General features: G+C 34.9%; 1 protein-coding gene across 1 annotated transcript in view; it reads right to left on the bottom strand.

Moving 5' to 3' along the window:
* FMN2 (formin 2) overlaps positions 1-14,077 on the bottom strand; it is a gene marked incomplete at its 5' end in the record, with an annotated part of 156,569 nt that overhangs the window by 38,194 nt on the left and 104,298 nt on the right. The window contains 1 exon segment of the mRNA XM_080341260.1: positions 6,802-6,894. Within this exon segment, the coding sequence (XP_080197386.1) occupies positions 6,802-6,894 (93 nt within the window).

Below are 14,077 nucleotides of genomic sequence, written 5' to 3'. Positions count from 1 at the left end.
CATTTGGTTTATTAGTGTGTACATTCATGCTAAGAATGTTTGCAAGAGAAGAAAGCGGATTTCTCTGGGAATTCTAGCAAGAATCCTGCATCCTTCTGTATTTATTATGACAAATTTATAGAAGGTTGTAAGCATGAATACACATTCTGCCCCGTTTTCTAAGATTTTCATATATACATGAAAAAGAACACTTAAACACTTCATTCGGACTCCAGTTTCTTGAAGAAAATTGGATACAGACCATCTAATATGCTGGACATTTTCTTAATTATGTTGTTCCAGTTTTTTCAACACCTATGATAAGTTAAACACAAATATTTATATTGATCCCAACCAATTGCACTTCATAATCACTTTACACTTTCATACCACAGGAAAGCTCAAATTATGTGCTAGCCCCATAGATTATGACCAAGATTCATAGAACCACAGTTTAAACTCTTAGTGAATATGTGACTACTGAAAGTTGATCTTTGTTGAAAGTTAAAAAATTTCAAACTTAACAACAGACTCTATAAAAGGAGAATGATTTTACAAATTAATAACTACATTAGTTAATAATAACAACAAAAAACATCAGCACATGTTCCATCTACCCTATCTGTTTCAAGATGTGAGCTCTCGGCACATTCTCCTAATTGTGTCCTCTTTTAATCCATCTCAGGCAGCAGTCTAGCAGGAAGATAGGTTATTTGCCACCCTTTGAAAGATGTAAAAAAGAAAATCACTCCACCATACTTAGTTATATACATTCAGCAACTCCTCACTATAATGTTGCCATATGTCACATTCACAGAAGTAAAATACCTTGTATTTCATGTCCAGATTTGAGCTATTCACTCCACGTTACTTGCTCTTAATTCCAAAATCCTACACTGCTCAAAGGTCTCAGTCAGGTCAGGACTAGGCACTAAAAAGACACATAGCTAACATATCTAGGACTAAATATATGTTATTAGGTACAGTAAAGATACTGCAAGAGATTTCTAGCCTGATTTCAAAGGCAGGCTGTAAGCTGTGAGCCTGGACTCTGCAGTACTGGAGAATATGTGATGCCATAGGGATTAGAGTCAATGAAGAAGCTAAGGACTTTTATTTTTCCTTCTCTGTGCCAAGAACAACATGGTAAAAGTAATGTTATTTTAACACATTTTGGATTTTACTGGAGTAGAGATTTAAAATGTGAATTCATTTTTCTTCCCAACCATACACAAGGTTTTTGGTAATTTCAGTAGAGTGCTGCATTTATTCAGAATATTTTGGGGTGGATGACTTGTATCATGTTATTGTGACACTCATGCATTGATCTGTTCTCCGGTGATGCCAAAACACCTTTTTTACTCTACGCTACCAGTGCTGTCTGCAATCATGGTATCGATGCCTACAGAAATGATTAAATGTGGTCCTGTGCCAAAGGCACAAACCACTGCCAGCCCCAGTCTAAAGGTCCTTTCATGGACTCTGAGGCAAGGTGAGGCTAATTCAGTGAAGCCTGTTTAGTGCCGCAAGTGCAACACAATATGAATTAGTATTATTATGTAACAATGTACACCAACGGAGGTGCTGACATCTGAGGTAGGGACAAGTTTATACAGTACTGACGCTAAACTATTTATTAGCAATAAGATGTCAGTGTGAGATTAAAAAAATAGTTTCAGCACTCAAAGAACAAATTTTAAAGGCTCTTTCAATAATCCAACAAAAAGAATACAAACATAAAAATGTAAACCTTCATGGAATTAACTTGTTTTAGTGTGAATTCCTACATGTTTTTTTTCTAGTGATTTTATGTTGCTTGTGCTTCATATCAATCCAATATTTTCTTCTAAAATAAAAAAAAAATATGTTTAAATCTTTGTAATTACTATAGTTTGATGATACTTTTTAAAGTGAATGTCACCACATAAATCTACTGATATCCAACCCCTTAATTTTCTGTGCATTTTTTAAAAATAAAAAATTATTTGTATATATTCACAGTGATGGTTTAGCCATATTTTTTCCAAAGTGTTTTTATAAAAATTATGAAGTCGTGCTATGCTCTCCCTTATACTAATCAAATTATAAAAGCAACATTTAACAAAAATGGAATCTGCAAAATCAATCTTTCTGGGTTAGAAAATGCCAGAATTAAGATTACCCTAGCAGCATTCATTTCACAATCATCTACAGTACTTTTGGAGCCAGGAACTGAACCCAGACATCCAAGACTCAGTCTGATGCTTTAGTCTCATCCACAATCCATCATTAGATGATGCACAGCCTTTTGCTGCTTGACCTAAAAGAACAAGTCACAGCCAACTATCTGGTTGCAGCTATAGCGATAAATACAACACACTTTGTGATTTATATGTTCATTTACTAATGGTTTGGAAACTAGATTCCTAAACAGTCTCCCTGGCAAAACAGGGAGATGGTTCAGACAATTCATGCAAGAGGACAACTCCAGTATCTTTATTCTGCAAGATCATGAGGCTACACCTAAAATTTGGGTCTGGAGAAGGGTGTATTCTTGGGTTCAGCAGAATGAAACCTGGAGCTGGCATTCACTAACAAGAGCAGAACTTCAGAATTTTGCCAAGTAAGACTAGAAGGAACCAAAGGTTGAATGGTTACCTGGTACTACCAAACTTACAACCCTACTGGAATTACTCCTGATGTTTTTAGATGACCTTGCTAAACATCAGAAAATTATGTTTTTATTTCTTCTACAAACAACACATTATAGTGCTTAAATTTCCTGCCCCATAATGCTTTTTCTACAGTCTAAAACTAATGACATTAGTTTGGCTTCCAAATAGGGTATCAGATGACTTGCTCGGTTTTGAAGTCTGGGACATTTGTACAATTTATAGAATTTATGTGGAAAAGCTGTCATTCCAATGTATTGCCTCTTCCCAGTTCCCGAACCAGGCCTACTTTTTCCAAGGGAGTGATGGTTGCTGCCTCCTGTCATAAGTTTCTTGCCTTATCAGGCTGACAAGAATGTACAGCCTAGCTGTAGTCCCAACAGCAAACATCCTAAGACTGCTTTTCACTGCAAAGTTAACCACAGTTAAAAACTGGGGACTGAGATTCATTTCTGTTTCATGCACACACAATTCTTTTAACATGAGCTGGCTATCCTACCAAGTGGAGACATGGTTAAAGGATTACTAACTGCTAATGAAATTCCTCTACAAATTGTATGATGATTAGCACCCTCAGTATTTCCCCATCGTTCTGTGTGTCAGGCACGTTTCTCTCAGGAAAAGTAGTGATTTCTGAAGCTTTCTAAACTGCTGGATGTGATCTCTGATGTTTTTGTGTCTCTATCTATCCACAACTACACCCAGAACAAAGGAAATTTCCTTTGCAATTGTGAGAACTTGTGGGGAGTAACTCAAGGACAGAAATTTTCAGTTAACATATACCCTATATTGGAAATTTGCAAATAGTACTCTGCATTCCTACAGCTTGGTCTGAATAAATTTTCATTGGAAAAGGACCATTGTTCTACTAAATTTCACTCTTATCTTTTATATTGCTCATGTAAAACCTTAAAGAAATAGTTAGAAATATGTAACAAACAAAACAACATACTTCAATATCATTTAAAGTTTTCTATTTTCTGATAATTTTTCTTCAATCCCTGTTTTTGAAGTAGCTTTGCCCTGCCCCCAATTTTTTAGACACTGTGGGTATAGGAATTACAGGGGAAAAAAAAAAAAAAAAAATTCTGAAAACAAAATAACCACATTATATACTTTATGACTGACAATTTGCACCACGTGTATCCCAAAACAAGACAGAAAACATTGGACAATAGAGAGGATTGCCTTGGTGTTTTGGGGCACAGAAACCTCAGAAATCCACCAAGTCAACACAGAGAGGACAGGACAGGTAGCTTGATCTCCTGTTAAGTAGACTGATCATTTTAAGAATGACCCTGAAATCCATCAGAAAAAAAGACTGTCATCCTTTCATTAATTTGTGTATTTTAGCGAATATGATGATTATTTAGCCTACTGACTAGGCTGGTAAGGTAAACACTGAACAGCCTCAATCATATACACCACTAGCATTTTCAGCAAAAGCATTATGGCTCTGAACAAGTTCTTGCCTCTTTTCCTTCTTTTTCTTTCAAATGAAATAATCTTTACAAGCTAGTAATCTAATAAAAGGGTTAACGTTAAAAAAAGAAAGGATTTTTTTTTTAAATTAACACATCAATAGTAAAAATCAGTTAGGCTACTTACAATAACTTAATTCAAAGTTATAGAACTGTGCCAGACAGTAACAATTCTTATAGAGCAGTGCCTTTCTAACCCCTTGCCAAGGATATTTAATTTGATGTCCAAGTTTTCTTGCTTACGGGAAAACCATTTTCCATTTTAGCTGCTAGCAACAAGTATAAGTGAATATGCTGTAAATAACTAGCTATTTGAACTTTTGGGTTCTATTATGCACACAAGTTATCTACTCTGAAAAGGCATCATATAAACATGCCAAATTATTCAACCCTAAGAAAAATGCTTTTCATGTGAACTATAAGTTAACTTTTTCTGACTTTGGAGAAACTGGAACTTGAAAAGATAAAAACTTAAAGCTTGATTTTTCTTTGCCCAGAGCATATGTTATATAAACACAAATCCCCAAAAAGTGCCAAGAATTGTCCCTCTGTTTTTCTAAATGATCATGTGTGCAGTCTAGCTGAAAAGACTCATCGATTATGTCTACATAAACAACAAAAGCCCTTAGAAAAAATATCTAGATCAAAAGCCTGTCAAACACTGAACAGGAAAGAGAAATCCTGCTTTAAACATGGCCTCTTTCAAGTCTGAATTCAATCCCATGAAGTAAAAACAAAGGATTTCATAATGAAAGGTATTTAAAATTACTTTATTTTTGGAACTTAACCAGGGATTCTTTTTTCCCTATATGTTAACCTTTGTCTTTCTTGCACTGGGACAGAATTCTGAAAAATATGCCTTACAGTTTTAAATACATGTAGAAATTATTTAGTCACAGTTCACTGTGTTCACAACACATATTTCCAATTTTTTTTCATTAAAATGTGACAATGATACTTTTACTGACATTATGGGTTTCTCCTTTTGTCAACCACATGACAATATCCACTTTTAAGATGGGAACACAAATGTCTTATTGGATGAGATTTTTTTTTTTTTTTCCCCTAAAATAGGGACACATAATCAAGAAAGGGAATCACATGTCCTTGCAAAACCAGAACAGATTACTATATAGCTTATATACGATTATGCTGCAGAAGTCATAGTCAGAAATCATAAAGTAAGCTAAAGGATAGAGTCAGATACTTCTGAAAGTATGGTTTCTAAAAGAAGTGGAAGAAATTTAACAGATAGACATCTGATGAAATATAATCCTCATGTTTGATTTCCTACTCTGTTATTAAGGTTAATATGTGAACATATGGCATGATTTACAGTATACCATTAGTGATCTCTTTCAGATCAACTTGTGATTTGACTGTCCTCTATCTATCTATAAACAATAATACAAACCTAATGTAAAACACTTGCTACATGTTTAATCATGCCACTAATGTAACATTTATATGCCATGTACATAACCAGAACGCAGTTTTAAAGCATTTCATACCTACTGGAGACAACATCCTGTTTGCCAGGTTTGGCTAACAGACGTTTGTCTTACAAAACATGACTTCACATTTGATGGTTTTAAATGGTGGTTTTACTGAATTTATTCACTGTAATTGAGAGTCCTATAGCATGGATCATTATATACTAGAACATATGTACTCCACCTCTTATAATGCTTGGATAAGTGGCCATATTGGATATTCTAACCAAGAAGAGATAAATGCATATCTGACTGGACTCTCAAACATAATCCACATTCAAGTTGGTGATGATTTCTATATATAATAGCTCATTAACACAGCTCTAGGCTAACAAATTACTGACAGCACCATTGAATCAGCACTAGAAACTGACTTTTCACATAAGTTACCTTTTCAGGACATAACTATCTTCTATTATAAAATGCAAAATTAAAGCAGAAGGAACAGCAAAGTAGTCAAGAAAGTGAGAATTACATCGGTGTACTCATCAGGCCACTGTCACCCTGATGCATTGAATTCTAACTTGTACCAAAAAGTAAAAAGGTTAATACAGGGTACAGTGAGTAGTATTTCAAGAAATGCTTTAGTCAAAATTTAAAGTTATACTTACCACTTGTAATCTTGCAAAAGAAGGGTCTAGTAAAGCATTGAATGCATAGTCTATTCATTTTTAAAACCTTTTCCTTCTAACACTGAGGATGCCAGTTCATCATAGATATTTCTAATATATTTTCTCTTGCAGCATTTTCCACTCATCACATCCAAGTATTTCATATGGATTTACCTTATATCTGGAAAGCCTTTAACTACTTTCGCTATGCTTATTCTATGTTTTTGGCGCATGCAAAAGAATTCTCTCTTTGGAAAGCAGTTAATGAAACAGATCCAGCTTCAATAATTTTTCAAGGAACAAAGGTTGTAAAATTGTTTTCTACTGGAATGTTGAACTTATCAGAAGATCATGCACTCAAGCCAATAGCATTTGTCTTTGCTGTCATGCAGAAGAGAGAAAGTCACCTACAGTACAACAGAATCATTTTGCAAATCTTTTAGAACTGTGTGGCATCTGATTAAACTAATCCACATCTTTCTATGATGCCAAAATAAACAGTCCCTTTCCCACAATGTATAAACATTGTTCCCTTAACTTTCCTTTGAAATGCCATGAAAAGGTTAAGTGACGTTTCATTATTTACCTTGACTAATGAATTGCTCCATGCTGTCTTTGAAAGGCTGGAGGTGCTCTTCTAGTGATAGCTGATAAACTTTAGCTGCTTCCGTCTCACATACTAAAATTGAAGTAACAGATAAGTTTAGGCTGACACATCATAGTATGGATACACATACTGTAATAAAATACATAAATTAATGCACAGTCAGTGAAATTGCTCAAATATGAGCTTCAAACACACTGCTTCAAGTACAAATACTAGGAAAATACATTCAGGAAAAGTTATGTTCCCCGTCAAATATTTTTGGCCAAAATATACAGGCATCTTGTGGCCTGTGTACTAATTTAAATGAGTGGTAACAAAAGTTAACAAAAGTATTTGATTGTTTTGAAGGAGAAAGCCATATTTAAGGGGCTGAGATGCACAGGAACAAAATTACAAACTCAAATCCCAGGTTGTGTTGATGTAACTGACCGTAGGTGACAGTGCATGAATAAAAACAAAATTCAGATGCAAAACCTGCATGAAATAACAGGAAGGACCTTAATTCAGTGAGTAACACCAGTTGAGGGCTTGATATCTGCTAAACCACAGACATAGCGAAGTGCCTCTCAGTGTTCAAAAGTAACAGGGCAAAATTATTAAAGTGAAAGAATGTAAGAGTATAATTATCATGGTTTGAAGTCTATGACAGACCTTGGAGTATGACAGCTTGGTTCATGCTGCACTAGAGTCCAGGACAGAGACGTTGGAGCCTGAAGCAACCCTGACACAGATTATTCATTGGTGAGGTGTTACCATCATGCCTCCACCAACTAGCCAAGCTAATTTTGTTTGAAGCAACAGAAGACTTGTCACTGCTCCTCTAGGAGAATGTTAAACTCTGATTTCTGTCTTAGGGAAAATCTCTTTAGGCTGTGACAAATTCTCATAATTCAAGAGAAATGAATCCTCAAAATTTCTTCTAAAAGTGCATACATTTTAAAAAGTGTATTTTCCTTGCTTGCTCTCCAGGATTTCTTTAAGTGAAACAGGATTATTATTATGTTGTCAAATGCAAAAGACTTGTTAGACATCCTAAAAAAAAGATTTTAAAGCAGTAGAATACAGTGTCATAACTATCTCCTTAAATATAAATGATGTCTAGAATTGCATCAATTCAAATATCTGCAGATGAGAATTATAGTCTGCTTTTGAAGACCAGAAACAAAAGTTAGTAGCCTTATGAATGTCATCATTATATGCTCTAAAAGTGTGATTCTGTAATATTTGAAAGGGTCTCCAGGAAAAAAATCTGAAAGATGCTATAGAACCTACCACAACATTCAATATCACCCAGTGCTTCTCACTGTCACTGAAGAAATGAAAGTGTTGATCATACGAAAGGAACACAAACCACTAAACAGTTGCCAGTATTTCTGCACAAGTGAAGGAATAAGATACTGAATAAATGTTTGTGTCAGAAGTGTATTTAATGTAATAACATTTTTTTCCCTCAGCTTCATACTCAAACACATTTCTCTCCACAAAACAGCCCAGCTAAACATCCCAGATATCAAAGAAATAGGCTGGCAAAAGGGATCTGCTGTGACAACTTTGTAAAAGTTTTGTCCGAAAAAGCTTGACTCTTTCGACAACAGTCTGAAAACTTGCTCTGTTATCATCTCAGTTCTCACAGGTTCATCTTGGAAGATGTGAATGCAGCTGAAAAACTTAGACAATGTTAATGTACTCCTAAGCTTTAAACAGATTTTAAATTTTCTTATAATGAAAGAATTTAAAGGTTTTAGGCATCACAAATGAGAGTCATGGAGGCAGTCACAAAGCCAAGCACTAGGCAGAAGCTTATCTGACAATCTGAAATTGCCTGAACAGGAATAAAGAAAGATAAGACTTCCTCATATTGCTTTGCAGTGGAGTGAAGTTTTCAGTTCCCTGTAGTTCCCAAATACCCAGTCCTCATCTTATACCTTCCAAAGACCTCAGATCCTAAGCAGGAGCTGGTGTGGGTAGAGACATCTCTTCTCCAACCCTCTAAATCAGTATTTACATATAAGAAATATCTCAACAATGGAAAAGACCAAAAGCCTATTTAGCTTCCTCTCCTCTCTAACATTACATGCTACAGAGCTACATGTGATTTTCCAGAGAAGCAATACAAATGGATTTTTGTGGAAGGACTTTCTAATTTTGGGGTAATTCAAACTGGAAGCTTTTTGCCCATACATACACAGATCTCTCAAATGCTCCTGTTTCAGAAACTGAAAATCTGTGTTCAAAACCAGTTTAGACGTTTTAAAAAATTGCAATTCCAGCTGTATCCAGTGTCTCAAAAATCTCATCTCATTCTCTATTTCAATGTTAAAATACAATTAATTGCCATTTTTCAAGCTACTGTGTTAGTTAGCATGCTCATGCTCCTTTTTTTTTTTTAACTTTAGGTCAATAAACTAAAACTGTATAAGGTTTCACAACAGCTAACATCGGTTAAGAGATGTCTATACAGAAAAGGAAAAGAAGAGTGAAAAAACATTCTGTGCATTATACAAACAACTTTGGAAAGTGATTCTGGTAAGTGATCTAAAAATGCCCCCAGTTCCAGTATCAAACAAAGTTGCTTTACTTTTTAAAAAGGAAAAAAAGAAGTGTTTTTGATATTTGGATTACATTTTAATGCACATTTTCCAACTAAATTTGTTGGATACAAAATTTTAGCCCTTGGAAGCCCAAATCTCTTGTAATCCTAAAATATATTTGTTTGAATAAATTGTGTGAGCTGCCTCTCAGGCTTGCTGTATTGTCTTTGCTCAGGATAATAATGGGCAGCATGATTTTTCTTTCAACACCCTCAAAACATTAAAACAACAACAACAAAACACACAAAGCAAAAAACACCAAAAAACCCAATAAGAAAGCAAGCAGAACTGTGAATTATCTTGGATGAGTAATTACCAGCTCTGTTAGGCTGTTTTGGTTAACCACTTCTGAAACCACATACTTATCTACAGAAGTCCTATAGAATTTAAGTGGATTTTCAAGACTGTTTAAGATACTTGAGAGCAAAAGTTGCACTGAGATGTGAAAGATTATCTTTATTGAAGTCTTTAATGAAGTTTTGAAATGATGTCCTTAATTTTCTGAGATTCTGAGTACTCAGACTTGCACAGGAGATGTGTCTGTGTCCTACTTGATTAAACAGTATCTGACAGCATAACCACTGTTCTCACAACTTCCCTGGTGCTTTCTGGATTCCTTACAGCTGCAACCTGTGACTTTAAAAGAAAGCTTAGACTTTACCAAAAGGAAACAATACTGCTCTCATCAAAAGACAAGCTTTGATGAACTCGGCCACAAGTACAGAAAGAGCTCTTAATTTTCCTTTATTTATTTTTTTGGAATTGTAGAGACTTACACTAAGAACTGCTGAGTCTTCAAGGGCTTCCATAGACAGCTCCTTGTTTGGAGTTTTAAGGACAGTAAAATATGACTCACAGATTGACTGAAAGCCTGGCTTTAGTTTACATCTGGTTTAGGTTTAAGAGGCTGCATGCTGCATAGCTGCAGCAATTAACCCTTTCAGTGACAGCTGAACAAACAGCTAGAATTTGTGGATGCACAGCTGTAAATAAGTAGGCAAAAGTAAATATTTAATTTGGTTAAAACCATAGCTGTTCTGTACAGATAACAGTAGGATTGACAAAACCTGCTACTGTTGCTATATTATTTTGTTAGTAATTACCTTGAGAGATTTGGTATTTTCTTATAAAAGAGCGAAGGTATCTTTTCATCGGAATATAGATCTATGGATCGCATAAGAAAAAAGAAAAGATCTATTTCTTAACTGTGAAAAATCTTCATTCACATTTATATCAAAACTATTGACAGAGAATAACAGAAATGCAAACACTTCAAAGTATCTTAAAACATAAAACGTTTGATGAGACAATGAATTCAAACTCTCAAAGAATATTATTTTTTCCCTGTTTCAATTCTCTCTCTTCCAGCTCCCTGTCGTCTTTTCTTGAAACAACTTGGAATACCAGTGCAGAATCACATCAAAGAAAATATTAGGGTTTTGTGCAACCTCTTAGGATGGACTTAATTGCATCAGACTTTAGCTATTTAAAAGATAGATCACCAGATTAGACTCAAGACCTTTCCTTAGTATACAGTTTTAGGAGAGGACAGTCAATTTCAGGAGAGCAATCCCTTCCTTTTCTGTCATCTATACTGTAACCCTCTCTGGGTTTAGACTGCTTAACTTTGTTAATTGAAGTTTACATTAATAGCATTCCTTTTCCTGATCAAGAAATGCCACCAAAATGTTGCCAAAGTCAGCCTCATAATCAGAACTGTGATGGAAGAAGAGCATCTTGTGAATACGAAAAGACAGGAGGATATGCATGTGCATGAAGAAAGGGGGTGACATGCAAATACAATGCTGCATCTTGGCCTGCAAACATTAATATTACCTATGAAAAAACTAGCAATGGATGCAATCTTAATTTGCAATCTTATCCATTCCTGCTCAAACTACAGCTTTCCTGTGTTCTTAGAGTTGATGCCGCTTTCTAGACATTAGAAGTAACTACTACTGAGCCAAGAGGAATGATTTGTCAAAAGTTTAATAGTTATGAGACAATTATGTGAGAAAGAAACCATACGGGGTCAAAATATAGCATGCCCACTACTATCTCATCTCATTCAGTCCAACATTGACACCACCCCAAATTCAATTTTTAAAAGTCTTTATGTTGCACAACATAGTATTTCCAATGCTCTGATTTACATCTGATATTAAACCCAAGAGCACATACCGGCTCTACAAACTAGGAGAACTAAGCTGAATAGATAATTTCAGGTGACTGTAAGAAGCATAGAGAAAATAGGGAATGTGTGTTTTTCCAAGTTACTGTGGGGTTTTCTTGGAACACACTTCTTAAAATACAAAGTGTTCTGCAAATGCTTAACACTTGATAAACATTCTCAGTTACATTTATTCCAAACTGGAGTGATGTACTGGGCCTCACAGCCTAGCATCTTGTTGATGGAGATTTTTCAATGAATTGTAAACACTCACAGTAGGAAAATAAAGCATCCTTAAACAACAAATTAATTATCATAATTATTACTTGTAACCAGTTTTCAGAGATATTAAATATGACAACCTTATGACACATAAACAAGTACTGACTTCAACTCAATTTTATAGCAGTCTGCATTATATGGTATTATTAATCTCTTCAAAATTCTACCAGTCAGATTTATTTTTTTTGCCTGACATTGTTTCCAATTTCCTTTTAGCTGAGCTTCAGGGAAAGTTTTGCAATAAGTGACAACTGATGAATTAGTTTTTGATTTGCAAGAATAAACTTACTATTGTAAAACTAAAATGTTAATGTGTAGCCAAAGAACAGCTTTTAAACAGTTTTAGCTTGCCATAAGTGCTTCATAAATACTGTAACTCTCACTGCCATTTTGGAGTCCTAATTCTTTCCTAAACTAAATACATGTCTTGAAGAATTTCACGGGTCACAAATCCAACACTTTCCTAAACCACAATTGCACCTCCAGAGAGTGTTAGGGCAGAGAGGATTCAAACATTAATTGATTCACTACATGTTTTCTACATCTTTCTGCTCCACCTCCAGTATCCTGAAACATCTAGAAAAATATAATGATAATAATGGATATACAACACAGGTCCTAATCAGTGACAGTCACGCACTGCTCTTGTGACCGTGGATGCCCAATCTTCCTTACACGGTGAGTTGATTCAAGTCATGTGGCAAGTGCTAAAGTTTCTTCTGTGGAATGACACAGGAACAGAAGTCATTGCTTGGCATGTGTGCATCAAGGAACATTGATGACAGCCAGGAGAGATCAAAAGCAGATCAAGTTGCTTAACAAACTATATGTCACTGAAGTCAAAAAGGCTAAAGTGAGAATCCTGGAGAGCTGTGAAATCTGGGAGCAATAGATGGAGCCAAACTCACTTGGTTTGTTAGTAAAAGGATTTACCTGTTCTTTGGTTTTCTGTCTTAAAAAAAAACCAAAAAAACAAAAAAACACCTCGTATATCAACTTTATTCGTGGGGTCTATATTATTTTAAAAAGCAAAACCAAAACTGAAGAATCTGCAAGTTCCATATTACATGGTTAGTGTAGCTTCCACTATAATCTTAAGGGAGATTTTTTTGTTTGTTTTATTAAAAATTAAAAAAAAAAAAAAAAAAAATCTGTCTTATCCATCTTGGAACAGGCACACATCATGCTTTCTGAAAGTCTTTAGGACTTAAACTTTTAATTTGAATCTTAGAAAATACTTCATTTTCTAACATTTACAGATTGCAAGGCACAAGGCTTACAAATATTTAAAAGGCAGACAAAAGCCTCCATCATGAGCACTACTTCTTTTTAAGCAATCAGCGTAACAATCCTTCAATACAGACATAAACCCAAACTCAAAACTGTGAAAGAGCATGACAACAAAATTATTTTACAGAACCATAAAGATTATTTATATTTACATGTGTTTGTGAATGTTACTGACATATTTGGATGGAAAGATACAGCTTTGCTAGAATAAACTGCTATTGTTATTGCTACAAAACAACTTTTTTTTTTTTTTAATTTAATAAAAAGCTTCCTCTACTTGTTGGTTTTTATACATCCTCATAATTTTACAAAAGGATTATTCTGGGATGAAGTTTACCTTTGAATAATGACCATGGAAAGTTTCTTAAGACAGAAATAAAATATCTTCAGATGCTATTGTTTCTGGGTGAATCAATAGTCCCTCCCCACATTGTACTAAGTGTGATCTCACCCTGCATGGTTTGCAGAGTATTTGAAACTAACATGCACAGAATACTCTTAAACTGGTGGTACTGCCTGCATCAATGTTATCTGCAATTTTCAGTTTTTCAGTGATGAAAAACAAAGCAAACAATCCCATCTCCATAAAAGGTGAAATCCTCTAATGAAATCTTCCATCTACTGAGGAAAGAGTCCCAAGGTTACAGTCTGCATCTCAGTACAAAACCGGAATGCATTCATGGGCATCTATATCTATGGCTTTAAAGTTGGTGAAAATCAGTGTTTCCCAGGAATATTCCATACACATTTACTCTCACTGACTTCAAGATAAGATGATCATATTTAGGGTTCTGTCAGAATTCGCTCAATGTGTTACAGCCCTCTTCCTGCTGTCATTTAATGATGCACTTGCTATCTCTAGTAACTCAAAGTTCCAGACAGGGATTAGCAAATCTGGTAGTGTACTTAAACTAAATGCAGA

The sequence above is a fragment of the Nesoenas mayeri genome, assembly GCF_963082525.1.
Source record: "Nesoenas mayeri genome assembly, chromosome: 3".
Classification (NCBI taxonomy): domain Eukaryota; kingdom Metazoa; phylum Chordata; class Aves; order Columbiformes; family Columbidae; genus Nesoenas; species Nesoenas mayeri.
Note: the sequence above shows the minus strand (reverse complement) of the source record. Positions and strands in the feature narration are given on the sequence as shown.